This window comes from Phaethon aethereus (assembly GCF_964289735.1).
Source record: "Phaethon aethereus genome assembly, chromosome: 15".
In the NCBI taxonomy this organism is placed as follows: domain Eukaryota; kingdom Metazoa; phylum Chordata; class Aves; order Phaethontiformes; family Phaethontidae; genus Phaethon; species Phaethon aethereus.
The window spans coordinates 18510005-18537808 of NC_138591.1; the positions used below are offsets into that span (position 1 = coordinate 18510005).

Here is a 27804-nt window from a genome sequence, read left to right on the forward strand (position 1 = left end):
TGCGGGTGGTGGTGGCTGGGAGCTGGCGGCCACCAGAGAGCCTCGCTGGGGACACCTTCGGGATGCTGCCCCTGGGAGATGCAGCCCATCGCTTACGTCCCTCCTCATGCTGGATCCAGGCGGGTGCTGGGCTGGATTCGGTGCCGAAGGGCTCGTCCCATCGCTCCCTGCTTAGTCAGCAGTGTCTCCATTTGATCTGAACGGGGGGCAGTGAAGATGGGAAGTGGAAAGGGGGGGCAGATGGGGGACAGGGAGAGAAATACTCACTCCTGGGCCTCTCTGGCAGCTTGCCGGCAGTCCTGGGGTCACGCTGAATATGCATAAAAGGGAGCAGATTGCAGCTTGCCCTCCTCTCCGATACGGAGGTGAGGCCCGCGGAGACCACCGGCCCCGGCTCTCTTTCAGCGGGATAATGGGGTGAGCCGAGCGCGGAGCGTGCGTGCCTGTGTGTGGTCTCGTGGATGATAATGATTTCCATTCATGCCCTTGCCTCCGCAGCGCCGATGCGCCGCTGGGCGAGCGTTGGCTCCCCGGCAGGAGCAAAGCCCCCAAAAGTTGGGCACCGAATCTCTGGGGCTTGTGCTTCGGTATGGCTGGCGGGAGGGACAGAGTTTCCCCTCGGGGCAGGCAGGACGGGCAGGAGATGCTCATGCCCCCCGTGTGCCCCAAAAGCAGCCGTAACCCTGGACCAGGTCCCAGAGCTGCTGCCCCCGCCCTGCCCGTAGCAGCTTTGCCTCTGGGCGCTCTCCTGGTGCTGTCCTTCCCCCCGGGAAGGGGCTTCCCCATGCCTTTGGGTCTTACCAAGCAGGGAGTTAAAGGCCTTTGCAGGTGGCACGGCTGAGCGTGGCCCTGCTCCTGTCCCCTTGCTGCCGCGTGGCAGAGAGGTGGGTGGAGGAGACTCCTCCATGGCAGGAGCCTCGTTCGATGCCCCCTGAGTCGCCCTGGAGCGGATGGATGCAGCTGCTGAGGCATCCCGGGGGGTTCCTCCTCTCCTCTCCCAGCTCAGAGGTCTTCCCACAGCGTTGTCCCCACGCTACTGTGGCTGGTGGTACGGGAGGTGGTGGTGGCTGCGGCGGGCTGGGTCCCCTCTGTGGGGTGTGTGGTGGGATGGGGGTGACGGGGGGCTGTCAGGAGAGAAGGGGCTGTGCTGGGTGTCCGCAGGTATGTGCGTGGCCAGGTTTTGCGAGGCACCGCAGGGCGGTCCGGCAGCATGTCGCAGCCTGCTGCGCTGCGTGCGAGTACGGGAGCAGGGCTCTGCCCGTGGACTGGCAGGGGCTCTGGCTCGCGCTCGGCACCAGTCAGGTACTGGTGCTGGTTTGGTCAGGATTGTGTTGCGGGGTTAACCAGGCGCCGTCTTCACTCAGCAGTTCCTGGACGGGCAGATGCTGGAGCTTGCAGCAGCCACGGCTTCGCGTCCTGCCCAGGAGGCAGCTGCCTGCCATGGGGGATGCTCGTCGCAGCCCGGTGCCGCACGGGGCTTCCTCCGCTGCGGGGATGGCTACATCCCCGCTGCTCCCCTCTCTACTGCAGCCGTCGCCTGCACGCTGCGCTCCTTCAGGAACCTGATGCTCCGGGCGCTCCAGGGACGGCATCCCTTGTTTTGCTGCCTGGCGGCTGCCCAGCCACCGAGCCATGGGCTGGCGTGTTCCCGAAAGGCTCTGCGGCACTGCCGGAGAGCAGGGGATGAGCTGCCTGGGGCGATGCAGGGACCACCAAGGGAGCCGCTGATTTTTCAGCAGTGAGCATCACTTTTCCCATCAGCGGATGATGAAGCAGTGAGGAAACAGCATGGAGGTGGCAGGGCCAGGATTTGTCCTTGGGTAGATGTCCAGGGATGGGCTGAGACCCCTGTCCCCGCTTCCCCCTCGGTGGGCACAGGCTGTGGAGCTGGCTGCCCGGCTGAGCGTGGCGGGGAAGGGAGGAGCTTCCCCCCATTAGCGGTTTGGCAGCCCGGAAAGAGGCAGCTTTCTTCCAGAGCCACAGCTCCTTTTTTCCTTCTTTTGCAAAAGGGGGGAAAAAAAAAAAAAAAAAAAAAAAATCCCAGATCATTTGAAATGGGCTGTCCCCTGCCAGCCCCCTTTGGCCAGAGTGGGCAGCCGGACAGGCAGGGGCAGGGGGCTGTGGGTCTGTGGGTGGGGAGCAGAGCATCTGCCATGCTGCGTCGTGCTGCCGGCACCAGGCTTCGTTCCTGATGGGGAAGTGCAAAACCCAAGTCATGCCGTTAAGGATTTACTAGTGGGAGAAAGGATGATGGGGGGATCCCCTCTGCCTGCCCTGGCCGTGGTAGAGGCCAGAGAACATGGCTTGGTGGCTGGGGTGGGCAGCGCTCAGCACGGCCCCTCCGGCCGCGCGCATGGGTTGGCAGGGCTGATGCCCTCCGCCCGGCCGGGCAGCTCAGGGGGCTACGGCCAGCTGCAGCACCCGGGGCCGTTCCCTGGTGAACGCGTGAGCCGTGGCCGCTCACACGGTGCTCCGGACTGGGCATGGCTGATCTGCGTCTCGCAGGATGCTCCTGCTGCAGCCAGAGCCAGCGAGAGGGGAGGTGACCTCCGGTCCCTCTTCCACCCTACAAGCCGGCAGCGTGGGAGATGGGCCATGTCCCCTGTTCCAGCATCCCCCGGCCCTGTGCTGCGGCTGCCAGGAGAGGAGCCCAGCCAAGCCCTGCTTTGGTCCTTGCTTTTCCCTCCGTTAACAGACAGGCTAGACTCAGACCTGGGTTTCTTGGGGATGAGGCCAGAATAACCTTTTGCCAGTGGGAATACTCGAGTAGCATGGCGGTGGGATTCGGAGGGGCTCTGGCCCCCGGCTCAGAGAAGCCACCACGCCCGTGGCCAGTGGGGTGCTGCCGGGGCTATGGCACGGCAGGGAAAGTGGTGCCAGCCCTGGCTGAGCCCTCCGGCTTCATACAGGCGAGCTCCTGCCTGTTGCAAAACACCCCGCAAGGTGTTTTCGCTGCTGCTCCTTTCTCCTGCACTGGCAGGAGCCGTTTCAGGCTGCTGTTGGGTCACGCGGGGTTTGCAGCTCCTGTCGCAGCTGCAAGGTCTCCCCAGCTCTTCCCCACCACCCCTCCCTGGCAGCTGTGCGGTGACGGGGTCTCTGAGCTGTGCGTGGCTGCTGGCAGGCGTCAAAGCTCCTGTCACCCCCAAGGCAGTTCGTAAGAGGGGGTGATTTCAAGCCTCTCCTTCCAAAGCTCAGCTCCTTCTGCCATTTCCCACAGTATTTCGCTCCTGCGGACGAGAGGCGAGGGATTGCCGTGGGTAAGGCACCACAGAGTAATCGCCTCCCTGCCCTGCTCCCAGGCTGCTGCATCCGTAGCCGTGGGGTGGGAAGGCGTGCACAGGCCGAGGGCCAGACGTGGGGGTGTTCCGCATCCCTTGGCAGCCTCCCCGCACGGGCCGTGCCGCGGCCGTGCCGCTCCGCCATTCACTCTCTTTGCTCTCGCCCCAGGGAGGAGCCGCTTCCCTCGCCCTGCGAGGATGGAGGTCCTGCAGCTCCTGCGCCTGCTCGTCACCACCGCCATGCTGGGCCTCTCCCAGACAGTGAACCCCTTCGTGGCCCAGCAGACGCCCCCAGACCCTTGCTACGACGAGAGCGGTGCTCCTCGCCGCTGCATCCCTGAATTCGTCAACGCTGCCTTCGGGAAGGAGGTTCAAGCCTCCAGCACGTGCGGGAAGCCTCCGACGCGGCACTGCAACGCCTCGGACCCCCGCCGAGCCCACCCGCCCGCCTACCTGACCGACCTCAACACCGCCTCCAACATGACGTGTTGGCGCTCGGAGACCCTCCACCACTCGCCCCAGAACGTCACCCTCACCCTCTCCCTCGGCAAGAAGTTTGAGGTGGTCTACGTCAGCCTCCAGTTCTGCTCGCCCCGGCCCGAGTCCACCGCCATCCTCAAGTCCATGGACTACGGCAAGACCTGGGTGCCGTACCAGTACTACTCCTCCCAGTGCCGCAAGATCTACGGCAAGCCCAGCAAAGCCACTGTCACCAAGCAGAACGAGCAGGAGGCCCTCTGCACCGATGGCCTCACCGACCTCTATCCCCTCACCGGCGGGCTCATTGCCTTCAGCACCCTTGACGGGCGACCTTCTGCCCAGGACTTTGACAGCAGCCCCGTGCTCCAGGACTGGGTGACGGCCACCGACATCCGCGTGGTCTTCAGCCGCCCGCACCTCTTCCGCGACCTGGGCGGCCGGGATGCCGGCGAGGAGGAGGGGGGCACCGGTTCTGCACCCTACTACTACGCGGTGGGGGAGCTGCAGGTCGGCGGGCGCTGCAAGTGCAACGGGCACGCGGCGCGCTGCGTGAAGGACAAGGAGCAGAAGCTGGTGTGTGACTGCAAGCACAACACGGAGGGTCCCGAGTGTGACCGCTGCAAGCCCTTCCACTATGACCGGCCCTGGCAGCGGGCCAGCGCCCGTGAGGCCAATGAGTGTCTGGGTAAGTGAATTTTAATTTTTTTTTTTCCTTTTTTTTTTTTTCTTTTCTGGGGATGAAACCCCAAAACGTTTCCCTTGGGCAACAAACCAGCTGTCCCCGGGCCGGGAGGGGGAATCATGGCGATCCCCTGCGAGATGTGCTTTGGGGCAGGGAGCAGGCAGCAGGCAGCAAAACCTGGCAGAGATTAAGGAAATACTTGAGATACCCCAGTCTGACATTCTATCGTTCACGTTCAGCCTGGCACGGTGCTTTGCGTGGCGGTTGTAGCTTGTCTGTCCTTGCGAAGGTTTCCATGAGTTAAAAATATTGTCATCGAAATGATTAACGCTTCCAAAATATCAAACTGGCATTGCTTGGCAATCCCGCTCGTGAATCTCTGTGGGATTTTGGTGGAGGTTTTTGCCTTTTGTCCTGATTTGGGATGTGGTTGGGGGACACCAGAGCCCTGTGGAGGTCTGGGAGACGGAGGAACAGCCTCTTGCTCCTCCTGGGCCGGAGCCCGGGTCCCAGGGGGTGGCTGGAGGATGGAGATGAGGGAAAGCCGGACCATTAATCAGCCCCTGAAAGGCTCCATGGACGTGCCAGAGGTCAGGGGGACTTTTTAGTATTTGCGATCAATGTCTTGTTGAGATCCCAGCTGTTGGCTTAAGTATATATGTATGTTGCAGCAGATTTTTTTCTAAGAATGGCTAAAAAGGCAGCGGATTCAAAGCCAGTGCTGGAGCCGATGCTTTAAACCACCTCGCGCCCTGTGGGAATGTGTCAGCCCTTGCGTTCTCCCACCTGCCTCAGAAAGATGAGTTTTGGAGCAAAGCTTGGAAAAAATCCCCCTCAACTCCACGCGCACCCTGCCCACGGCTGCTGCCTGCAGCTGCCGGCAGGTCAGGCAGGAGAGGGCTCTGGCTGGCGGGTGAGCCCATGGAAACCCCCTGGGGTGGAAGGAGGACGCCGACCCCCTGGCTGCCTCCCTCGGGACTCCCCACACCGCATCCTCCTCGCTGCCGAATCCGCCGGTAAAGCGGCGCGATGGCAGCGGAGGTGGCTCTGCTGGCACAAAGGGGTTAAACCGGAGGAAGCTGGTTTTGGGGGAGCATCCGCAGGGCTCCTGTCAGTCTGTCCGTCTTGTCCATCGCAGGGTGAGGGTCCCGCTCCGCAGGGCCGTGCTCCGGAGCACCCCTGCCCCCAGCTGCGTCACCCTCTTGGCAGATGGGGCTGAAAAGATAAACGAGGGAGAGCGGAGGAGGCGGGGGCACGGTCCCTTCAAGCTCCCCCCGACGAGCTCCGCGCACAAAGACCCTTCCCCGAGCTGCGTGTGAAAGTAGTTTCTCCTGCTGATTCGCTCTCCTTCTTTCTCCCTTTCCCCTCTCGGGCTTTGTGCCCTCTCTGAAGGGACCTGAAAGAGCTTCTCCATCACCCGCCTCCGAAGGGCTTAGCAGCTGAAAGCTGGATTAGCTCCCTGAGCCTTCCCCTCTGTGCCTTTCAACAATGACATCTCCCCAGCCAGCACGAACAGACGCAGCAATTAGCACCAATTAAAAGGAGAGGCCGCCCGGGAAGTTCCCTTTGCTCAGCGCGGGGGCTGCGGGGTTTCGGGCTCCGGTCCTGCGGGCCAGGCACCAGTGATGCTGGTTCGTGGTGGCGGACGGTCACGCGTGGCCGGGGAGGGGTGAGGAGGAGGAGGGCGGATGGACGCAGGAGCGTGGCAACCCAGCGCCAGCTGCGGGGCAGGGGGCTGCAGCACCCCAAAAGTGGATCTGGATAGAGCTGCCACAGCCTCAGGTCGTGTTGGGACGTCACCTCTTGGCTCTGTGCTCCCCACCACCCTGCACGGAGGTTTGTCCCCCTCCAGCGCACGGGAGTCTCTGCCTGCTCCGGCACGGGGACAAACTGACCTCCTGCACCATGTCATGGTGCTGGGACGTCCATCCGCGCAGCTGGAGGTGAGGACAAACCTTTCTTATTTCACAAGAATTTCTGCCTCTGGCTGGGGCAGGGAAACGCAGAGGGGAAACAGCCCAGCGACGCCTGCGGTCTGAGCGTCGGCGTGGGGTGTGACCCTACCACCGTGGCCGTAGGGTGGCCGTGGTGTTCGCAGGGACAGCGCCGTGCTGCGGTGTTAGGGGGGTCAGCATGACTTCGGCAAGCGGGCACGTCTGGGGATGTTGCGGCCGGCACGGCGACAGTAGATTTGCCACGCCGCCAGCTTGGCAAGAGGGCACGGTGCCAGCTCCGTGCCGCAGGGTGCATGGCCCCGTGCCTGGTGGTTAGAGGGCGGTGCCGTCGGTCCATGGGCACGGGGGGCTCTCCCGATACCCCAAAAGGGCTGCCTGTCCTGCGGGGAGCTTGCCCTGCCAATATTGGGATGCTCTGTCTACCCTCTGGTGAGCCCTGCCCGAAACAGGGGAAGGAGAAGGGCAGGAGAGAGAGATGTGTCCCCATCCGTGTGTGTCCCCGGCTTTTAGCCCTGGTCAGGCTCAGTGAAAGATAATCCCAGCAGAGTGGTCAGTGGGAGCATGATCGCCGAAATCCCGACCCCCCGCCACGTGATGCATCAACTTCATTCTCGCGCCTCCTCCTTCCCACCACTGCTGCCGGTCCCTGCCTGCGCAGGCAGAGGCTCGGGGTAACCCGGTCACCCCCTCGGCAGTCTGTCCCCGAAACACCCGGCCTGGGGAGGGGGGGAAGCGGATTAGCACAAGGCAGCCACTGGAAGTAATTGATGCACTCGCTGGTAATGCGGGAACTCTTGTTCCCTTTGTGGCCGCCACGGCGGGAGCGCTCCCTGGAGCACCGGGATAATGCATGGGGCTCGCTTTGATCTGGGGGGCTCGGCAGGGAAGGGGCTGCACTCTCCTGGGAAGACCTCGCTGGCTGCTGCTCCCTCCGCTTCGGGCTGGGGGACTGCGGCGATTGATCTGGGACGTCAGCGCCCGAAAACACCGATCCCCGGAGCGGTGATGGGATTTAAAGGATCCCATGTGCTTCCCCGGTGTCCTCTGCCCCTTCCTGGACATGTTTGCTTTCTTTATCTCAGTGCTTCCCGTGCAAAAATTACCTCAGAAATCCCTCAGCGAGCTGGCCTGGGCTGTTTTGCCCCGTGGAGCAGGATCCTGCTGGCGGTCACACCGGCAGCCCCTTCCCTTGCCGCAGCCCCCGCAGCGGGGTGCTCCTCGCCCTCTCCCCAGCAGATGTGCTGGAAGCCGGCGGGTTCCCGGCAGCGCCGGCCACGGTGCTTCCCCAGGGAGAGCAGGGGGGAGCGGTTCGTGGCAGGTGACGGCTTTTGGAGGTGGGCAAACGGGCAGCACCCCCCTGCCAGCCCCGCCTGGGCACCGGCTCCCCACGGGTGCAGCATCCGCGCCCGTCTGGGGTGCAGGGGGGAGGCAGCCACCGCGGTGGCGGGGATTAACGCTTGTCTGACCGTCCTGAGTCCTGCTCCTCCCGGATGGGGCTGGAGTGGCTCAGCCTCGCCCCTCGCGCCCCTGTTCGCAGCTCGCGCCCCTTGGGGAGGGCTCTGCTTCTACTTCTCCTGCTTCTTGGCGGTAGCGGCGCGAGCCACGGCCCCTCTCTCCGAGCGCCTTCTCCGTGACGGAGGGGCAGCGCGGATGGGAGGGAAGGGGATTTTCTGCTCTCGGTTGCCGTCCCCGGGGCGGAGGTGCAGCTCCCTCCCGCCCCGCCGTCCCGGCCGGGCTCTCCTCCAGCCAAAGCAGGGGCGTAGCTCGGATCCGCTGCGGGTTGGCGGCAGCGGCCGGTCTAGGGTTTCGCTGAGCCGGCTGCCTTTGCTAATTACTCCCAGGGAACTTGTAGGGGCGGCGAGCCCCGCTCCTGCCCCGTCGGCCCCATCGCCTGCCACGCGTGTGCCCCGGCGCACGCCGCTGCCCGTCCCGTGCCGGGATCCCTGCCCCGAACCCCCTCGTGCTGTCACCCCAGGCTCCTCCGTCCGCAGCAGCCTGGAGGAGAAGAGGTCGTGGGGCGGCCAGGGCCTGGGCAAGGGTTCAAACACCATCAAAAGGGGGACAGAAGGTTGCTCCGTTGCAAGGTGTCGACGTTTAATTAGTCTATTATTGCAAATTATTAGATCTTGTGATTGTTTAATTGATCATATGATTGTTTAATTGGGCATATTGTACAAGGGCGGAAGCGAGCTACCACGTAATTAACCCCAAACTGTGCAATTAAATTCTTATTAATACCCCAAACAGCAGGGAACATTCAAGCCTTTAATTAGTGATTAACGGGAGACAGACAGAGCTTGCAACCGAGTCAGTGCTGAGGAACAGTGCGAGTATTTAGCCGGGCAAGAGGGGGGATCCGTCTGCCCCGATTAGCGCCGGATGGCTGCGCCGGGGGCTGAGGGGACAGTCACGCGTGCTGGTGTGACCCCGTCCCCGGGCAGGGGACAACCACCCATCCTGGTGTGGCCGAGCCCAGCCAGGTCTCCTGTGTTGGCCGGGATGGTGCCAAAATCCCGCCTGGGCTCCCGCTAAGCGGGCGGCAGTTTGCTGAGACCCAGCCCGGGCTGGCCCAGAGCAAGAGGAGGTTTCTCCCCAAAAGCCGGCTCCTGGGAGGATTTGCAGCAGGTTCCCAGGGAAGGGTGGCCCCGGGGCAGGGTTGGTGGGGCTGAGGAAAGGCCCCGGCCAGTTACTCTCTCACCAATTAAACTGGAGGCAGAGAGGGACCCGCGCCGAGGGCAGCGAATCATTTACCTGACCTTTCTCCTCCGCTGCCCATCACCTCCCCTCTGGGCTGCCATCTCCTCTCCTTCCCCAGAGGATGCCGGGGGCTCGCAGACGCAACCCTCAGCAGTCCCAGCAGGGCGGCAAAGCAGCCTTTTGGGGTGACCCGACTGGCCTTTCCGTGATGCAAGGGAAGAACGAGGCCCCTCTACCCCCAAAAAATTGCTCCTTTGCTGCAGTCACGTGCGGCTGCCTCGGTTCAGTGGCACGAACCAGCCCGGCTTGTCGCTGTCCCGTTATCTGGTGACTGCAAGAGCAGCCTGGATGTCGGGCTACTTCACCGCATCCCTCCTGGCCCCGGCAAAGCCTGGCCGAGCGTCAGCATCCCCGGCACAGCAGCATCCCAGGCTGCCTGGGACCTCGGGCTGTATTTGCTGCTCTCTCTCCAGGCGCCGCATCCTTGCACCTAACCCCGTGCTAGAATGTGCCTCAGAAGTCCCTGTTTTTCACTGGGGAAAAAAAAAGAGCTTAAAAGGCACAAGCCCCCAAAGGCACCTACCGCCACGCCGGAGTGTTATTTTGATGCCTGGCATGTGATTTTTACACTAATCTCATAACTCGGGGGAGCTCCGGGGGAGCTGAGGTTTGAGCGCGTGGTGCCAGCAGCACCACGGCCGGCACCGACCTTCGGCTCAACTCCCTTAAGCTCCGAAAAGGCTCTTTTTTAGGGCTGGGGTTTGCTCCAGCTTTCTTCCCCCAGCGTCTCCGAGGCCGGAGCGACAAGGCGGGCGAGGCAGCGTTTGATCTGCGCGGGCTGAAGCTCCCACCGGCGCTGCCGGCCGGGGCGGGGGCAACTTCACACGACCGCCAAGCCAGGCCTAAGCAGTTAAATCTGGGCTGACACGTTAATGAATTTCACAGTACGCCTGGAAAAACTCTCACCCAACCTCAATTTACCGGCACGGGGAGGGGGCTGGGGCTGGGGGAGGAGGGTGCCACGTTTTGCCGAAGGAAATCTTGTTCCCATTATCTTTTTGCGAGAGCGTTAAGCAGGAACGGGCATTGCTTTGCCTTTTTATCTCGCACACGTGGAATCGGGCGCGGGGGGGGCTGCGGGGTTCCTGTGGCTCATGAAAAAATACCGTGCGTGTGTGTTTGCATGAGCGTGTGTAGAAACGTGCGTGCTCGCACGTGGGAGCGTGCACGTTTGCGTGCACGCGTGCGCGCAGATTTGCGTGTGGGCGCGTGTAACCGTGTGTGGATATTTCCGTGCGCGTCTGTGTGGGTGCACATGCATCTGCGCGTGGATGTGTGCACGTGTAACGGTATGTGGATATTTAGGTGCACATTTGTGTGCGTGGATGTTCACGTGTACGTGTTTGCGTGCGCCCGAGCTCGTGTGTGCGCGGACGCGCGTGCACGCGCATGCACGGGCGGCTGTGTGGGCTTCTTCGTGTGTGTGCACATGCACACGGGGTAGAGCCTTAAATATAAGGAATTTGGGGGCTCCGTTGCTGATGCTGAGGCTGGCGCCCGGTGAGGCAGCAGGGGCACGACCCCTTGGCACGAGGCGGCCGGTCCTGCCGAAAGGCCGCCGGGCTCCGTCGCTGGAGCTGGCTGCAGGGGAAGGGGTAGGGGGGACGGCGGGGCTGCCGAGGCCCGGCTGACGCCGCTGGACCCCCTGGCTGCACCCCTCCGTGCCGCGCTCGTCTGCCTTCAGCTGCCCCTTTTCCTCCACCCTGACCTCCCGGCACCGGCCCCGTGGGGCGGCAGATGCTGCACATCTGGACGGCACATTGGGGCCGGCTGTGCCGTGCCCTGCCCTGCCCGTCCCGCTGCCCCGGCGCAGGCAGCCCTGGCCCCCAGCAGCAGCGGGGGGCAGCGGGGCAGCTCCAGCCCACCCGGGGGGCTCCCGGGTTTCACCTCCAGCCCTCACCCTCTCCCCTTCCCTTGCAGCCTGCAACTGCAACCTGCACGCCCGGCGCTGCCGCTTCAACATGGAGCTCTACAAGCTCTCGGGCAGGAAGAGCGGCGGCGTCTGCCTCAACTGCCGGCACAACACCGCGGGGCGGCACTGCCACTACTGCAAGGAGGGCTTCTACCGGGACCTCAGCAAGTCCATCACGGACCGCAAGGCCTGCAAAGGTACCTGGGGGGTCTCCATGTGAGCAGCACGGGTGGTGTAATCTCTCTTGGTCTCCTTGCTCTTCCCTCCCGTCCTTGGGACATCCCTCTGCTCTGCTTGGAGCCCGGCTTCTCCCACTGGCAGCTGCAGGCCACCTCCAGCCTCTGCCACCCCGGTCACCTCTGCCACCCCAAGGGCACCAGGCAGGGACACCACTTCGAACCTAGCATCTCACCGGGGCGGGGGGGATGACAGGCAGGGAGCGAGCAGGCTCCCAGGAGCCCCGTCCATCCCGGGAGGGTCCTGGTGTGGCCGCAGTTACGGTCTCCGCTGTCGGTGTTTGGAGAGATGCTGGGCAGCAGCTGGAGAAGGCGGCAGGACTAAATGTGCTGGAAACCCATCTCCGACGCTGACGTTGTCTGGGCCGTAGACACGCTTGGAAGTGTTCAAGCCCCTTCACAAAATGGCCTGCGGTGACTTCCCTGTCTTGGAGGGCTGGGGATGCTGGAGGAGGTTTCCATCTCCCCGCTGGACTGCAGCGCAGGACCACACATTTCAGTTATGGGGTGGCTCTTGGGACGTGTGTTTGGGGGGATGCTGAGCACCACGGCTCTTGGTGCCTGCGGGCAGGGTGGCTTGTCCCCGAGCCGGCCAGGAGCCACACTGGCTCTGAGCCAGCGAGCCACAGCTTGACCTCGCAAGGTCCCCAGCCTATGCCAAACATCATGGGACCTGCACCCCTCCTCTCCTTCCTCTAGCTCCTGGCCCAGCCTGTCTGGTTTCTCTTATCTCTCTCCCTGCTCAGCCCCCTCTGCAGAGCCTTTTTCCTCTATGAGGCCTCAAAACAGTAGTTTTACCAAAGAAGTTGAGATAAGAAAACGCCTTTCCCATCCCCAAGGGCTGGCAGGACACAGGCTGAAACACTGCAGCGGGCGGGAGGTTGGCCACGGCCGCTCTGAGGCTGGGAAATCATCCCTGATACCCTTTTTTCCAACTTAGATTGCAAGTGCCCCCCGGAAGGGAGCGCGGCGTCCCCCTCCGGTGCGTAGCGCGGCCGCGTGGGCATCGGGCACCTCCGCTGCTGCAATGACATGCTGCTGGCGTGTTTGTGAAGGGCCTACAGGAACTGCTGAAGCTGCTTTCAGACCGTTAACGCTATGGCCACAGACCTGAAATGAAGGATTTGCCTTTCGGGGTTGCCCTCTTGGGTGCATTGGTGTCATTTGTGGGAACGGCTCGTTTGGGTCCCAGAGGTCACGGGTAACACTCCTCTGGTGCCTGTGCTGCAGCAGCCGCCCCTGCCTCTCCCCGTCCGTGCTCCCACGGGAGCGGCTGAGAGGTCGGAGCAAGGGGAGAAGCTTCCCGTGTTTGATGGGAGCGGGCACGCGGCTGAGCGGGTGCTGGCAGGCGCAGCCCTGCCCGCAGCCAGCTCGTTAGCAAACGGCAAGCTAATCGTTTTTAATAATCTGGGCAGCTGACTTGGCAGGTCTCAACTCGGCAGCCCGTGTCCCCCGGGGACTACGCGCTGCGTCCCAGCCCCAGGGCCGTGGCCAGGCCATATCGTGGCTATGGGCTCAGCAACCCCCGGCAGCAGCAAGGGTTTCCCGCTGGGAAAACCAGGGCTTATGCCAGGCGGCAGCCAGGTCCCAACGCCGTGCCAGGTGCCGGCACCCTTGGTGTGACACTGGGAGGCACTGGGAGAGAGGAAGAGGAGGATGCAGAGCAAGGCGGGCATCCCGAAGGTCTATAGCACAGCGTCCCAGGCCGTGTCCCGTTCCTGGGAGGGGTCCTGGTGCTGACCGAGGCTGGGCAGGGATGGCAGCAGTCCCCGGCTCCTGCTGCGGCACCGACAGACCAGGGCAGCTGCAGCAAAATTCCCTTTTCTGTGAGGATTTTCCTCAAGTGCGGAGGGCTCACGGGCAGCCCCAACTCACCCCGACCGGCACCGGGGCTCGCAGGGTGCTGGGGTGGCTATGCCACCTTCACCTTGCCCTTCCTGTGTCTCCTGCGCTTGGGTCCCTCCGTTCTCAGGGTTGCGGATGGAGGAAGCCAAGGGGCCCTGGCTGCCTCCGTCTGCCTGTGCCTGCCTACTGCGGGCAGCAGCCTGTGGCCTGTCAGGGCAAGTCCTACTCCCCCATCCTCACAGGGCAGTAACTGGGAGCGTTAAGGTGATGGAAGGCATCTCGGATTCAAGGTGGAGAGGGGAACGGGGTGGCAGAGCATCCCGGGGTGCCCAGGAGCTGGTGGGACACAGCGAGGGCTGGTGACCTCCCTCAGTAAGTTTGCAGATGACACCAAGTTGGGTGGGAGTGTTGATCTGCTGGAGGGTAGGAGGGCTCTGCAGAGGGATCTGGACAGGCTGGATCAATGGGCTGAAGTCAACTGTATGAGGTTTAACAAGGCCAAGTGCCGGGTCCTGCACTTGGGTCACAACAACCCCATGCAACGCTCCAGGCTTGGGCAAGAGTGGCTGGAGAGCTGCCCGGTGGAAAAGGACCTGGGGGTGCTGGTCCACAGCCGGCTGAACATGAGCCGGCAGTGTGCCCAGGTGGCCAAGAAGGCCACCAGCGTTCTGGCCTGTATCAGCAATAGTGTGGCCAGCAGGAGCAGGGCAGGGATCGTGCCCCTGGACTCGGCGCTGGTGAGGCCGCAGCTCGAATCCTGTGTTCAGTTTTGGGCCCCTCACTACAAGAAGGATGTTGAGGTGCTGGAGCGTGTCCAGAGAAGGGCAACGGAGCTGGGGAGGGGTCTGGAGCACAAGTCTGATGAGAAGCGGCTGAGGGAACTGGGGGTGTTCAGTCTGGAGAAGAGGAGGCTGAGGGGAGCCCTCATCGCTGTCTACAGCTACCTGAAAGGGGGTTGTGGTGAGGTGGGGGTTGGCCTCTTCTCCCAAGTAACCAGCGATAGGACGAGAGGAAACGTCCTCAAGTTGCGCCAGGGGAGGCTTAGATTGGAGATTAGGAAAAATTTCTTTACTGAGAGAGTGGTCAGGCATTGGAACAGGCTGCCCAGGGAGGTGGTGGAGTCACCATCACTGGAGGTGTTCAAAAAACGTGTAGATGTGGCACTTTGGGACATGGGTTAGTGGGCATGGGGGTGTTCTGTTGACGGTTGGACTTGATGATCTTAAAGGTCTTTTCCAACCTTAATGATTCTGTGCATCTGTGACACCGTGCAGGACAAGCGCCAGCCAGCGATGCCGGGGCTGCGGTGGAGCAGAGGAGCGGGGTGCCGCAGCAGGTCTCCCCTCGCAGACAAACCTCCCTCCCCTGCCTGTGCCCATGCCAAGCCGCAGGCGGGTCTCTGCCAGCCCGGGCTGGGGGGTGCCGCTTCCGGAGGGCTGGCAGGATTTGCCCATGGTTTGGAAACGCCGCAAAGGTTCAGCCCAGCCAGATGAACATGTGCACAAGAGCCGTCCCCCGCTACGGTGCATATGTTGAGGAGGATCTGGCAGTAAAGGTGGTACCCTGGGTCCTGGGAGTCAGTTCCTGGCTCTGCCTCAGGGAACCGAGTTAATAATAAAATCCCTGATGCTTCTGCTCCTCTGGCCGCCCCTCCTTCAGTAAAGCAGAGAGCGTTTCCACCCCTTTCTTGTACTCCCGGGGTGGATTCGTTGGGATTGGGAGCTCCTTGGAGCCGGACCAGCACCTGCCTGCCCGGTGCCATGAATGGGACCCGGTGCTGCTGGAGAGATATATAAAAACAGGGAGACGTGACAAGACTGTTTGGGCTTAGTTATTCCAAAGATGTGTACTGTACCTACAGCTCAGATACCTACACTCCTGCAAGAAAAAAAAAAAAAAAAGGAAAGGAAAAGCAAGGCTCATGAGAGCAGATCATAAAAGCAGGCGTGGGGCAAGCTGCTGTGAACTGACAGCTTTGAACGAAGGTCTTTGCGCCCACCACAGCGTTGGTCCAGGGCAGAAGCTGAGCATCCCAGCAAAGGCAGATTTTGCAGGCACTAGGAATGAAGCTTGGAGGTGAAATATTAGCCCAGAGGCCAGGAACTATTACATTTTATTTAAACAAACCCCAAAGCGTGTTACTACATAATTATCTAACCATGGTTCATCTCTGCTGGTACGCAACGTCTTTGAAAAAGGCACAAAAAGGGCGACCGCAGATTGCACAAGCCCGCGCCTCCCGCCAGCAGCTAAGCGGAGCCCTCGGCCGGCGAGCAGGGAGGCGAGCTCTTCCCTCCAGCCGCCGGCCCACCAGCAGCCGGCGTCACTGCTGGACGCTGCCAGACGGAAAAGCTGGGAGGATGGAAAAGGCAGAGCAACCTACAGGATTAATTCAGTGGTGGTAATTGAAAAGTCAAATAAAGAATGGCCGTGCATTAATCCCTGTAACTTAAACAAAGCTGTAAACCGCGAGCTTTCTCCAACGAAAACTGGTGAAGCAGTAGCAGCTAAGCCTTAAGACACAAAAATACCCTCGATATTAGGTGCAAGACATGCTTTCTGGCAAGCACAGCTCGATGAGTTAAGCTCCAAGCTAGTGACTTAATCCACCATTCAAGCACCGTGGGCCAGATCCTGGCAACTGGCAGGGCTGCGAGTGGTGGGGCTTGGTGTGTGGGCAGCGGGCACGGAGCCGTGCCGTGCCCCCAGCGCCTGCGTTCCCTGGTGCTGGGATGGGGTCCCCCAGCCAGCCCTGCTCTGTGGGTCATGGCAGGACGAGGAGGGATGGAGGTGCTACAGCTGGAGAGGTGGGATGTGGCCAGGCTTGGGATGTGGGACTGGTCGGGGGAAGCACTGAGTGCTGCCTGGGATGCTCTTCCCATTGGAGCGGGAAGGAGCAATGGATTTTCACGGGACTGCAGGAAATCCCACCACGGCAGGATGAGGGGCCAAAGGGTGGTCTGGCAGAGACCAAGCTCGTTCCCAAAGACGTATCTATTGCGGACGTCAGATGAGCAAAACTGCCTTAATCGCTGATGCAGGTAAAACGTCAAGAGCCATTGAAAGCCTTCTTCCACCATATGAAGAGGGATCTGTTTAGATGAATTGGATCCTGGCTGTGCTGAAATTTATGTCCATCCTTAGACTTTACACCAGGAATACACCGCTGGGGCCCAAGAGATTATCCACAACGTGTGAAGCTAAGCGCTTGTATAAATCTTGGCTGGAAGCGTGCCTTTGGCCATAAATTTTTTAGGGCACGGACTGTCTGTCGCTGTGCACGCAGAGCGGGAGCGTTGGCTGCAGGGACCTCCGAGCTCTCCCTGCACGGCTATGCCTCTCAGGCAAGCGGGTGTTTGGCAGGGCTTGTGCCCAGCTGCTCTGGGGTGGGTTGGACTTCGCCGGCTGGAGATGGGCGCTGTGGCCTGGGAGCGGTCTGAGCACCGGCGGTGGGGTGGGAGCCCTCGTTCAGGGCAGCGCTGGGGTGATGCCGGTGGCCCCAGGCTGTTCTTTCCAACAAGGATGGTGATGAGGATGGGTGATGCTTCCTGCCCAGCCCCGCTAACAGAGTCCCAAGCCTTTGCTAGCGGAAAAGAGACAAAGCGATGGGTAGTTTCCAAGGGGTATACCTGCCAGCTCATCAAAGGCACCTGCTTCCTCCAAGTGCCGCGGGATCCAGCCAAGCCCGTGCAGAAGAGCCCGGGGAGTAGGCACAGGGAGACCATCAAGATGTACCTGAAGCAGCTGAAGTGTCCCAGAGCACAGTGTTTCAAGAGAGGGCAGTAAACCCAATGTTCTCCTCCGGGCGAAGCAGCAGTGCCGTTCCCATGGACCATGCAAGGCTGGGCAAGCACTGGACCATCGCTGCTGGCTTTGCTTCTCGCAGTCCAGGGCTGGACCATCCCATGATCTCAGGGCCCTTGGGGGTCCTCGATGACCTGATGGCAGGTGTTTGCGGGAGAGCCAGGAAAGCCTGGCTCACAGGGGAGAGCTGGCCGCCCTAGCAGGAGGCAAGCTTGTTGTGGCTGAAGAAAGACCCCATGTTTCCGACAGCCCTACGTCATGCCAAGACTCCCTCGCTCACTGCCATTTGTTATCACAGCTGAGCCCCCAAAATATCCTTGTCAGAAAGACGTCCGCTTCCAGTCCCAGCCAAGATCTGATAAGGATGAAGCATCTGGTCCCCATTAGAGGCTGCTCCCTCTGGTTTCTGGCTGTGCGGGAGGGGGCCCGAGGAGCAGCGCCGTGGTGCTCCCACCAGTCCCATCTGGTGAAAATTAGGGAAACGATAACATCAGGGGGCTGTGGGGGCAGGCAGGGGGGGATGTTTTTGTTTTGCTTTGGAATCACGTTCAACTCTTACACTGATGGAGGCCGAGATAACCTCCTCCAGCTCGTAGCCAGGCCATCCCCAGGCAGGCAGATGGGAAGGTCCTCTCCCGAGTGAGCACCTCCTGCTGGCACCCATTCTCATAGGCAGCCCCTGGTGGGTCCATCATCCAGTGCTGTGTGATGTTGTGTCACTTCGGGTCTGTCCTGAGGATGGTGGTCCAACTTTCAGGTGTGGCTTTTCTCCTGGGGAGGCTGTGGTGGAAAGCCATGGGGACATCCTTTGGCTGGGGTCTTCAGGAGGCAGGATGGGCATTGAGGCTCATGAGCTTAGGAAGCATCAAGAAGATCCACTTCAGACTGTGCTAAAACCAAAACAAGGCCAAAGTGGAGAAAATGCCTCTTACTGCTGCGACAGGAGCATCGCCCCGGGGTTGAGGTGGGGGAAGGCATGTAAAGGGATTTGCGTTGTGCATCACCTCTCATGTGACCTTTTCTCTCTCTCCCCCACCCAGCCTGCGATTGCCACCCCGTCGGTGCAGCCGGCAAGACCTGCAACCAGACGACGGGGCAGTGCCCGTGCAAGGACGGCGTGACTGGCCTCACCTGCAACCGCTGTGCCAAGGGCTACCAGCAGAGCCGCTCGCCGGTGGCCCCCTGCATCAGTGAGTGCCGCCACGTGCTGCCCTGAGACCAGGGACCCCCGGCGGTGCCAGGGGATGCTCTCCTTGGGCTGGCGTGCGGTGGGTGGGAGACGGAGCCGAGGGGCTGCCCGTCCACCTGGTTGCGCTCCAGGGGGTGGTCAGGGCAGGATGGTTGGGTCACCTTCTGGGGGTACCCATGCTTTGCCTCCCCCAGCCTGTGAGGCTCTGAAAGGCCCCTTGGGTTAGTGCGTCCGGCCAGCTGAAACAGCTCTGCTGGGACATCTCTTCAGCTGCAGCAAGGTGCCTTCCTCACCCAGCTGAGCCCCGAGTGTGGTCAGGTCTGGGGCAAGGCCAGATCCTGTGGTCAATGTAAAACCGATTTTATTGTTGCAGTGGGTCTGAATTTGACCCAAGCAGCAGAGGAACAACTTGCTGCCCTGCAGGATCCACTGGCGCTGCTGGAGCGGTGGCCGTGAGGGTGAGCTGGTGGGGCTGGCTCCTATCCCTCTGCTGTTCCTCTCTGGTGATTTGGGGTTAGGATAGAACTTCCCCCAGGTTTTGTTGCCAGGAGTCCCAAGAGTGTTGTTTTTGCCCACGCTTATCCCTGTGCTGCGCAGCATGAAACACGCTCAGATCGACTGAGCATCCATTTGTCTGTCCATCCCTGGAGCATGTTGTCCTCTGCAGCAGTGACTTATGGCTCCTGGGGCATGCAGCGTCTCAGCCTGCCTCAATTTACTGAGCTCAGTTTGGGTATCTCTGGGCCTGTGTTATCATGTCAGACTCATCCCATCCATCTCTCTTAGCAAGCTGACATCCCCGCTGCACGCCGCTTGCGGAGGGCTTCTGTCCGGGTGTCACCCCCAACGCTGGGGACTACTTTATTTAAGACATCTCTCCCTTTCTCTTCCAGAGATCCCTGCCATCAACCCCACCTCCCTGGTCACCAGCACGGAGGCGCCTGCAGGTAAGTGCTCCGCGTGCCGGGCCGAGCCCACGGCCCCAGCCCTGCCCAGAGACGTCCCGTCGCACCTCCCCTCTCCCCAGCACACCAGGGAGAAGGGCTGAGACCTGCCAAACCCTTCGGCACAAAGCTTAATGGTGAAAAATGTTGGTGAAAAAAAATGACTGCCATCTGAAATCCTATGTATTTCTGGAAAGGGACCGACAAAGCTTGGCGGGGCTTTCTCGGGGAAAGGGTTTCTCCGTCCCCTCCGAGGAGGAAAGCAGGGACGCAGCCTCGCCACCCCTCGGCAGGTTGTGGCAGGGGTTGTGCTGTACAGCACCTATGGCTCAGTGGGTGCTTGTGGGCTGGCTTTTTTTCACCTCCTTTTATTGGTGCCAGTGCAAGAGGTGTCTCCTCGGTGCCTTTTACCTCCGCAGGGCCTTGGCACTCTGAGCAGCACCAGGGTGATGGGGGTCCAGCAGGCTGCTGGCTGCAGGCAGGCTCTGGAGCCCCTGTGCTGGGGTGTGGGCTGCCAGGTCTCCCCCGGGACATGGCTGACACGGGGTTCGCCCCATCCAGGTTGGGAGGAGTGAAGTGTCTGGATCCGAGCTGCTTGTCCCCGTGCTGCAGGCTGATGGGACCACGGGGCGATGGGACCATGGGAGGGTCAACGTCACTGCTGCCGTCACCCAGCAGGAGAGGGGGGCAGCTCTGGCTGCAAGCGTTGCGCGGGCGAGGGAGGCATTTCTGCTGCTGTGCCTAGAGCTCCTCACGAGCCGCCTTGGCTTCCCCCGGCTGGAGCAGCAAGGCTCCCATCCCCACGCGTGCTGCAGGTTGGCTCGCGTTCTTGCAGAGACTCAGCTGGGGCTGGGCACTGGTGGGTGCGTGGATGCTGCCTGCACCCGTGGGTTAGGATCCCTCTTCCAGCCCGGCCATGGCTACCAGGGCCCCACCGAGACACGCTCAGCTCTCACCCTGACAGAGCACGTGCCAATAGCACCGCGCAGCGATGCGCTGGCCCCCGGCCCCTCTGCCGCCGCCACCACGCTCAGCCCAACCCGGCGCTGCAGGAGGTGGCCTGGCAGGTGCCGTGGCAGACAGGTATAGCAGCCGCTTTGCATCTCCTCCCCAAGCACCCCTCTTCCCTCAGCCACCCCCTGCCATCTCACCTATCTTCCCGGCACCCCTGTGCCCTGCGTGGTGCTCGCCAGCAGTGGGAGCGATGGGCTGCGCTGATGCGAGGCCAGCTCTTGAGAGGCACGTGTGGCCGTGCATTGGAGGGGGCTGTAGCAGGGCTTTTCTCTCCCCCTCTCCTTCAGCAGCCCCATCAGCACCACAGCGTGGCTGTTCCTAGCCATTCTGCTGTCTATCCCGCCGTAGGGATCCCAAGCCAGGCCGAGGGGGAGAAGCTAGGGAAAGAAGCAGCTCTTTTCCTCCTCCCTTCACTCTGCAGTCCCCAAGACCTTGGTCTTCTCCCTCATGCCAGTGCTGGGGAATAGATGTCCTGCACCATCCTCCACTCCATCCCATGGCACGTGGTCCTGGAGGGCAGGGGCACCTCCAGCTCCCCCATGTCCATAGGTCACAAGGAGCTTCCCTGTGCCTGTTCGGGGTACATCCATCCCAGGGGAGCCTGCACACTCCTCGGAGACCTGGTGCCCCGCGTGCATCCTTCTCCCCAGCTCTCCTTCCCACAGCCACCCCGCCTTGGGGGTCGGAAACGCCAACAGCCCCTTCCCAGGCTGGTGCACGCCTGTGAAGTGCTCCTCAGCCTTTTGGGAACACCTTCCAGCACGGCCCCTGCAGCCACATGCGTGCACTCGGTGGCCGTAGGAGGGGGACTGGAGCAAGGGGTGTCGAAGTTACGGAGCTGTGGAAGGAGTAAAGTGTACGGATGGGGATGGCGGGGCGAGGCGTGCGGGAGGAGGCTGGTAGCTCGGCTCCTCGCAGAGCGGTTGCTGGCCCCCGTACGCACGCAGATCACACGTGTTGATGCAGGGGCTGGGAGCGCTGCATGCCCCGGCGCCCACCTCGTGCCCATGGGCACTTTTCAGCCCTCCCAGCCCTGCTCCGCGGAGGCTCCGGGAAACAGGAGGTGTTATCGGGACAGGAGTCGAGCAGCCCTGCGTGGATCGGGCAGAGGTGTCGCTCCACGCTGTGGCAGCGGAGGAGAGCCAGTCCTCGGTGGAGTGCGCGTCTTGCTTAACGGGACGACCGTAAGAGCTGAGCTGCCGATGACGGTAACGCTGCTGGGGAGGCTGCACGGGACAGGGCAGAGCACCTCCTGCCTGCCCTGCCTGCCCTGCCTGCCACGAGGGAGGGAGCTGGGAACACCAGGCTTTGTGAGAAGGAGAAAAAAGGAGGGGGAAAGGGGGATTTGGACAGTTTTATTGCAAACAGAGGGTGACACATGGGGCAAAGTTAATCAAGGTGACTCCCCTCCAGTGCTTTATAAATAGGAACAGTCTCACAGAGATGTCTGATATTTTCAGCTGTGTAAAAATAAATGGCACTTGCTGGAGACCCAGGTTTGTTTTAGCGGAGCAGGGCTGCCTCAAACTGCCTCTAGGTTTATCTGTGGGTTTGTTGTTTTAAGATTTCTGGCTCCTAGCTCGAATCTCTTTAATGCAAAGTAGCTCGCCTTTGCCCAGCGCCTGCGCCAGGGGAGCAGGGGACCTGGCTGGGGTCCTGCTGCCCACTTTGCTGGGGGGGGATCAGAGATGGGGCAGGTGATCCTGCCCTGCCCGACTCTGCCTGGGTGCCATGCCTCCAGCAGGCTTGTGCTGTGGGCAGGGCTGGCCATGGCAGTGCACCCTGCCTGCACCCCACCTGCTGCCTTCACCCCACCTGCTGCCTGCACCCTGCCTGCTGCCTGCACCCCTCTCCCCTAGGAACCTCTGGGCTCCTCCACAAGCAGGGCACTCCCCGAGGGGGCTCTCAGCCCCCCAGCGTCCCATGGTCCTCCCACCCCAAGGCAGCTTCCGCGCCCCTTCTCCCCCCTTTCCCCCACCTCCCTCCCTGCCTCTGGCAACAGGTGCTGGGCTGCGGGAACAGGGGGACATTGTTCGGGGCCGCCGTGCTCAGGTGCTGGGCTTCCCCCCCGTCCCCATCCTCCTCCCTGCTGGGGTCCTGTCCCTGGGTGCATCCGGGCTTTTCGCTGACCTTGCCATCTTCTGCATCGCTCTTCCCAGCTTTCTCCTGCCTTTCCAACCCTCTGGAGCCTTTGAGGTCCGGCTTTGATCTCTCTGCCCGAGTGGCCAACTGGCTCGTCCTGGGTCTACTTCTCGTAATTTTTATGATTATTATCTTAAAATATTTTCCACTTAGTGGGGGAAAAAAAAAAATCCTTGTTCCCTGTTAGCAGAATTAACGAAACTTGTGGAGCGCAAAACAGGGCTTTAAAGGAATTCAAAGTCAGCAGTAAAAGATTTGCAGCCATAACACCTAATTAAGTTACATCTCTCTTAAAACAAAATATTCCTTCTTTTTTTCAAGGCGAGGAGAAGTAAACCAGATGTGCAAACTTGCCGCCTCTCACACATGCTCTCCCCACAGGGACGGGGGGTCGCCCGTGCCGGGCCGGCGGCTCGCCGACCACCGCGTCCCGCGTGCGTGCGGCGTCACCCGGTGCTTGCCCCGCTCCGTCCGTCCGTCCGTCCCACGTGCCGGCTCCCCGCCGACGGCGGAGACACGGCCCCGCGCATGCGGTGCTACTGCCCGCGCCACAGGCCGACGCCCGACCGGCACCCGCAGGCGGCCGTTCGGCGGGCACGTCCCCTCCGTGCGCCCGTGGAGGGTCCGTCCCCACGCCAGCATCTGCCGAGCCTGCGGCCGGCGCAGGCCTCCCCGCGGGTCCCGGGAAGCTCTATGGCGAGCGACGGCCGAGGGGGGAAGCCGGGAGCGGGGGCCAGGGCGGAGCCGGGCCGGGAGCTCCCCTGGGACCCAAACGGGACCGAGCAGTGCCCAGGGCGGGGCTGCAGCATATCCCGGGGGTGCAGCAGGGTCTGGGATGGGGCCGTCGCGTCTCCGAGGGGATTCAGCACCACCCCAGGGTTTGTGGGTGCGCTTCCACGGCCCCGGACCGCGGCGGGTCTCTGCCACCCCGCAGCCGCTCCGCAGGGCTCGGCTGCCCCGTCGCGGGGCGTGTAGCGCCTCGCGGGGGAGGTTTAAAAGGGAGCCGGGAAGGCGGGGGCAGAGCCGCGGGCTGGCGACTGGCACCCCGGCCTGGCCACTTCCCCAGCCACAGCACCCATGCCCGCCCCACGCGTGGCGATGGAGGCCACGTGCTCGCGGGCAAGGAAGGGAAACGGTTGGAATTACTTGGTCTCTTTTTTTTTTTTCCTTCCCAAGTTTCCTACATCAATTCAGCAGGAATTGATTTTATGTTTGAGGAATGTTCCTCAGCACAAAGCCGAGGTTAAAAAAATCCCCAGAGTAATCCCAAATTGTTAATTCCCAACATTATTTTCTGACTCTCTGAAATCACAGTTTTATGATGTTAGTGACAAGCAGGAGCCCAGGGCAGTTACTGGGTTTCTTTCTGCTTTTCTTACTTTTCTTTCTTCCCCATCACCGAGCGAGGTGGGTGGCAGGTTGGCTGAGGCCCCACCACCCATCACCCCGCCGCCCGTGGGCTCAGCACCGGCGTGGCCTCAGCGCCGTGCGGCAGCCACCCTGGCCTTCCCCCTGGCAGACACCTTCCTCCTCCGCCACCGCACCCTGTGCCCACGGGCAGGCCCGTGGCAGAGCAAGGGAAGACGGAGCAGTGTCTCAGGGGTGGGGGTGTAGCGCATCCCAGGGATGCAGCGGTGTCCAGGATGGGGCTGTAGCACATCCCAGGGATGCAGTGGATGGCGACACCTTCATCACCACGGCCGAGTGCTCCAGTGCGCTCAGCAGCCACCCCACATGCAGGGACCCTGTCCCGGGGGGATGCAGCGGGGCCGGGGCAGCCCTGCCAGCCCAGGCAGAGGGGCAGCACGGGGGGGGCTGAGCTGAGAATCAGGGCTCACCCCCTTCCGCCGGCAATTAACTTCATGCTGCGCCGCTTCTATCAGTGACAAATTCGGAACAGGCGGCACAAAGTCCCCAATAAAAAGGATCTGGGCGGAAAGGAGAGCAGCAGAGCCCAGGGCAAGTTCATGCTCCCGAGCTCCTTTCTTTCCTCTTTCCTCCTCCTCCCCTTGGCACAGGGCGCTGTTATTCCCCCCGTCTTCCCCAGACCCTTGCCTCCATCCCCAGCAATCGCTGTGGCAACCCTCAAACAAAGACAACTTCAGGGACTGCTGGCTCTGTCCCGGGACGCAGGGCCAAGCTGGAGAGAGAACCTGCGAGAGGGAGAGAAAAGAAAGAAAGATGGGCTTAGAAAAACATGCCGTTTGGAAAGAGACAAATTGAGATGTTCAAAGGAAGATGGCAGGGGGAAAGAAAAGAGGAGAACCCGGCTGCTTCGGGTGATTGTTGGGATCAAAGCCTTTGGGGAGAAGGAAAGAGGCATTCCCTGCCCTCCCTCTGCTTCAGATGCAAATTCGGGGGCTTTAGAAATGCACAGAAAAAAGCCTCCTTGAGGACATGAGTCTCTCCCGAGAGTTGGGGGACAGCAGGGAGGGATGCTGTGTGGGGTGGAAGACACCTTTGGTGGCCTCCCCAGCCTTGCTGGAGCAGCCTGAGCAGGGGATGCTCGGGCAGCAGCGGTGACCTGGCAGAGCAGAGCCTCTTCCCTCTCCCACCCCCAGCCTGAGTCCCTTTCCCCTCTTTTGGGACACCGGCGAGGTGCAGGTCTCTGGAGGGGCTGCCCCATGAGGATGGGCTCTCATGGGCTCTCAGGGCTCTGTTACCCCTGAGGATCACAACCCTCATGGCCTGGGGTCAGACCTTCCTTTGGGTCCCCTCCCTGTGGGGCCGATGGTGCGGTTGGTGCTGAGTTCTCTCTTCCCTACGTGGTCCATGTTTGCAGGGCCACAGATGTTCTGGTCAACTCTCCTTGGCCGTGGCCCCTGCCCTCTCCATGGTGGCCACCATCACTTCACCTGCATTTCTCCCATCCATTCCCTTCTGCATCCCAAGAGGAGAGTCCCCAGGCTCCATCTGCCACCCCTGTGCCGATTTATCCTGCAGGACACCATCACCCTCAGCACTGGAGGTGACACAGTCTGCTCGATGGGTTCAAAGCCACTTTCCCAGCTGATGTGGTGTCAGTGTTCGTGCTGGGACAAATCCCTGTGAGCTGCCGGGGGGGCAGCTGGGCTGGCTGGTCCTCCATCCCCAGCAGCAGCCCAGGCCTCGGCGGAGGAGCCTTCTGGAGGGGCCTGGGATGTGGAGTACCCACCACTCTCTGCCAGGCTGGGTCTTGCTGCTGTCCCCTCCATCCTGTTCCCTCTTCCCTTGCGGTGGGATGGGACCTCGTGTGCTTCAAGCCCCTCGGTGCTCAACCCTCTGTTCTTCCTCTGCAGACTGTGACTCCTACTGCAAGCCAGCCAAGGGCAACTATAAGATTAACATGAAGAAGTACTGCAAGAAGGACTATGGTAAGGACCTCCTCCTTCCCTGGGCCACACTGGGCTTTGCCGAGGGCTGGCCGCAGGCTGGCTGTGGGTGGGGGAGATGCAGAAGCACCAGGGGTTGGGGAGCACCCAGCACAGAGATGGGTCCCCAAATCAGCCCTCCCAAAGGTGCAATGGATGAGGCAGGTGGAGCCGCTGGGGACGGGCAGTTCCCGTTGCCAAAGCTTCCTTTGGGGAGCAAGGTAAAACATCCCCCGTCACCGTGCCTCCCCCTCTCTTCTCTCAGTGGTCCAGGTGAACATCCTGGAAATGGAGACGGTGGCCAACTGGGCCAAGTTCACCATCAACATCCTCTCTGTCTACAAGTGCCGCGACGAGCGGGTCAAGCGCGGCGACAATTTCTTGTGGATCCACCTGAAAGACCTGTCCTGCAAGTGCCCCAAGATCCAGATCAGCAAGAAGTACTTGGTCATGGGGATCAGTGAAAACTCCACCGACCGGCCAGGACTGATGGCCGACAAGAACAGCCTGGTCATCCAGTGGCGGGACGCCTGGACGCGCCGCCTTCGGAAACTGCAGCGGCGGGAGAAGAAGGGCAAGTGCGTGAAGCCCTGAGGGGTTTCCACCCATCCCGTCCCACCCCATGCTCAGCTCCAGCCTGGCTGAGTGCTGCCAGGCTGCGCCCAGAGACTCTGTACATATATATAGTGTGAACGGACTCTTCTGTCTATAGTGTATATTTTGGCAACGGTTTCCCTTTGTGAGTGCGTGTGCACGTGTGGGTGTGCGTGTGGGTCTTTTTCCCTAAGTGTGTATTAAAAATAACACAGTAATGACAAACCTTTAATGAGGAGCAAAGCAGAGCGAGATCCTGTGGGTGCCTGTCGCCTGAAGGAGCTTGAAGGGGATTGGTGTCCTGCTCCGGGCACGCTGTTCGTAGCGCTCATTTTCTAGGCTTTTCTTTTCCCCTTAAAAAAGTCTCCTTCTGCCCGGTGTTGACATCTGCCCGGTGTTGACAGCTCTCCTTTCTCCGGCGTCCAGGGCCTGCCTCTTCCTGCTCTCTGAAAATGTGCTGCTGCCAGACCTCTCTCTGCCCTTCTCCTTGCCCAGTAGGGACAGGAGGTCATAGTCTTCTGTCCTTCATCCCGATGTGCGTACGGGCAGGCTGAGTGGAAACCATGCAATGCTGCAGAGGGACCAACCCCAGGAGCTCCACTGGGAAGAACAAATGAACTTTTTCAAGGTCTGATTCTCTGGTGACCTCAGGTTTACATGGCCAGCGCTGCCTCCTGGGGCAGGACCCATGTGATGCTGCAGTGCCACGGCGAGGAGTCAGGCCCTGGCAGTGCGCTGGTGGTCACTACCAGGCAGAGCTGTGTCCACCAGGGATAAAGGGACAGACTTTGCAACTCCCTATCCCGGTGCAGGCAATCCAGCGGGAAAGACCTGGAGACACCTATTTTCTTCTCCTATGTCCACCTGCCCTGCCAGCAGGACCTGGGGTGGAGTGGACAAGCTGACCTGGGCCATGGTGTATCATCATCCATCCATCCATCCATGCATGCATCCATCCATCCATCCATCTGGACTATGTCCCTATAGTCTCAGCTGATACCAACTGACGTAATTCCACCCGTTTCTGTGGAGCGGACACCAAGTGACTGCCTCGCTGTGCGTCCTTCAGAGCTGGCCTGACTGTGTGCTCTCCCGGGAAGTGAACACTGTGGCCAAGGTTGCCTGAGGAGATGCAGAAGGCAGAGGTGGCAGGAAGAGAGAAGAGCTTTCATTGACCCACCTCTAGTCTTTTATTTCTTCTTCACTGTGTATTAGTCTCCAGTTCAAACAGACATCAGTATCTCCCCATGTTGAGGTTGTAGCGGTCTTGGCATAATAAATATGAGTAGAAATAATAGATACTCCTTTCCCTACAAACCTTGCCTTGCTTATTGACTGGATCCGTCAGGTATTGTAGCCTACATTGCAATATTCCGGCTCTTTAGGTTGATGCTTTGCCCTTTTGAGTCTACGGCAGCTTGCATGGACTCTCCATCCCATGGGTGTTCTGGTGCTTCTGGGCCCCAGCATCCCAGGGTGGTGCTGGAGCCTGCAGCTGAAGAGACTGGTGGAGCACTGTCGGAGTTCAGGACAGGGCCGTTCGGGGAGTGAGGATCTAGCACTGGGGCGTGTCCTGGATGGGGAGCTCGGTGCATTGGTGAAGCTGCTGGAGATGCTGGAAG

At 61.2% G+C, this 27804-nt stretch overlaps 1 protein-coding gene across 1 annotated transcript; it reads left to right on the forward strand.

The window, feature by feature from the left end:
• The first annotated feature begins 3466 nt into the window (after positions 1-3466).
• NTN3 (netrin 3) lies at positions 3467-26285 on the forward strand. The gene is made up of 6 exons (XM_082006993.1): positions 3467-4443; positions 11073-11261; positions 17990-18139; positions 19032-19085; positions 25517-25591; positions 25854-26285. The coding sequence occupies exons 1-6, from the start codon at positions 3477-3479 to the stop codon at positions 26180-26182; spliced, it is 1764 nt and encodes a 587-aa protein (XP_081863119.1). The 5' UTR covers positions 3467-3476; the 3' UTR covers positions 26183-26285.
• Positions 26286-27804: the final 1519 nt, after the last annotated feature.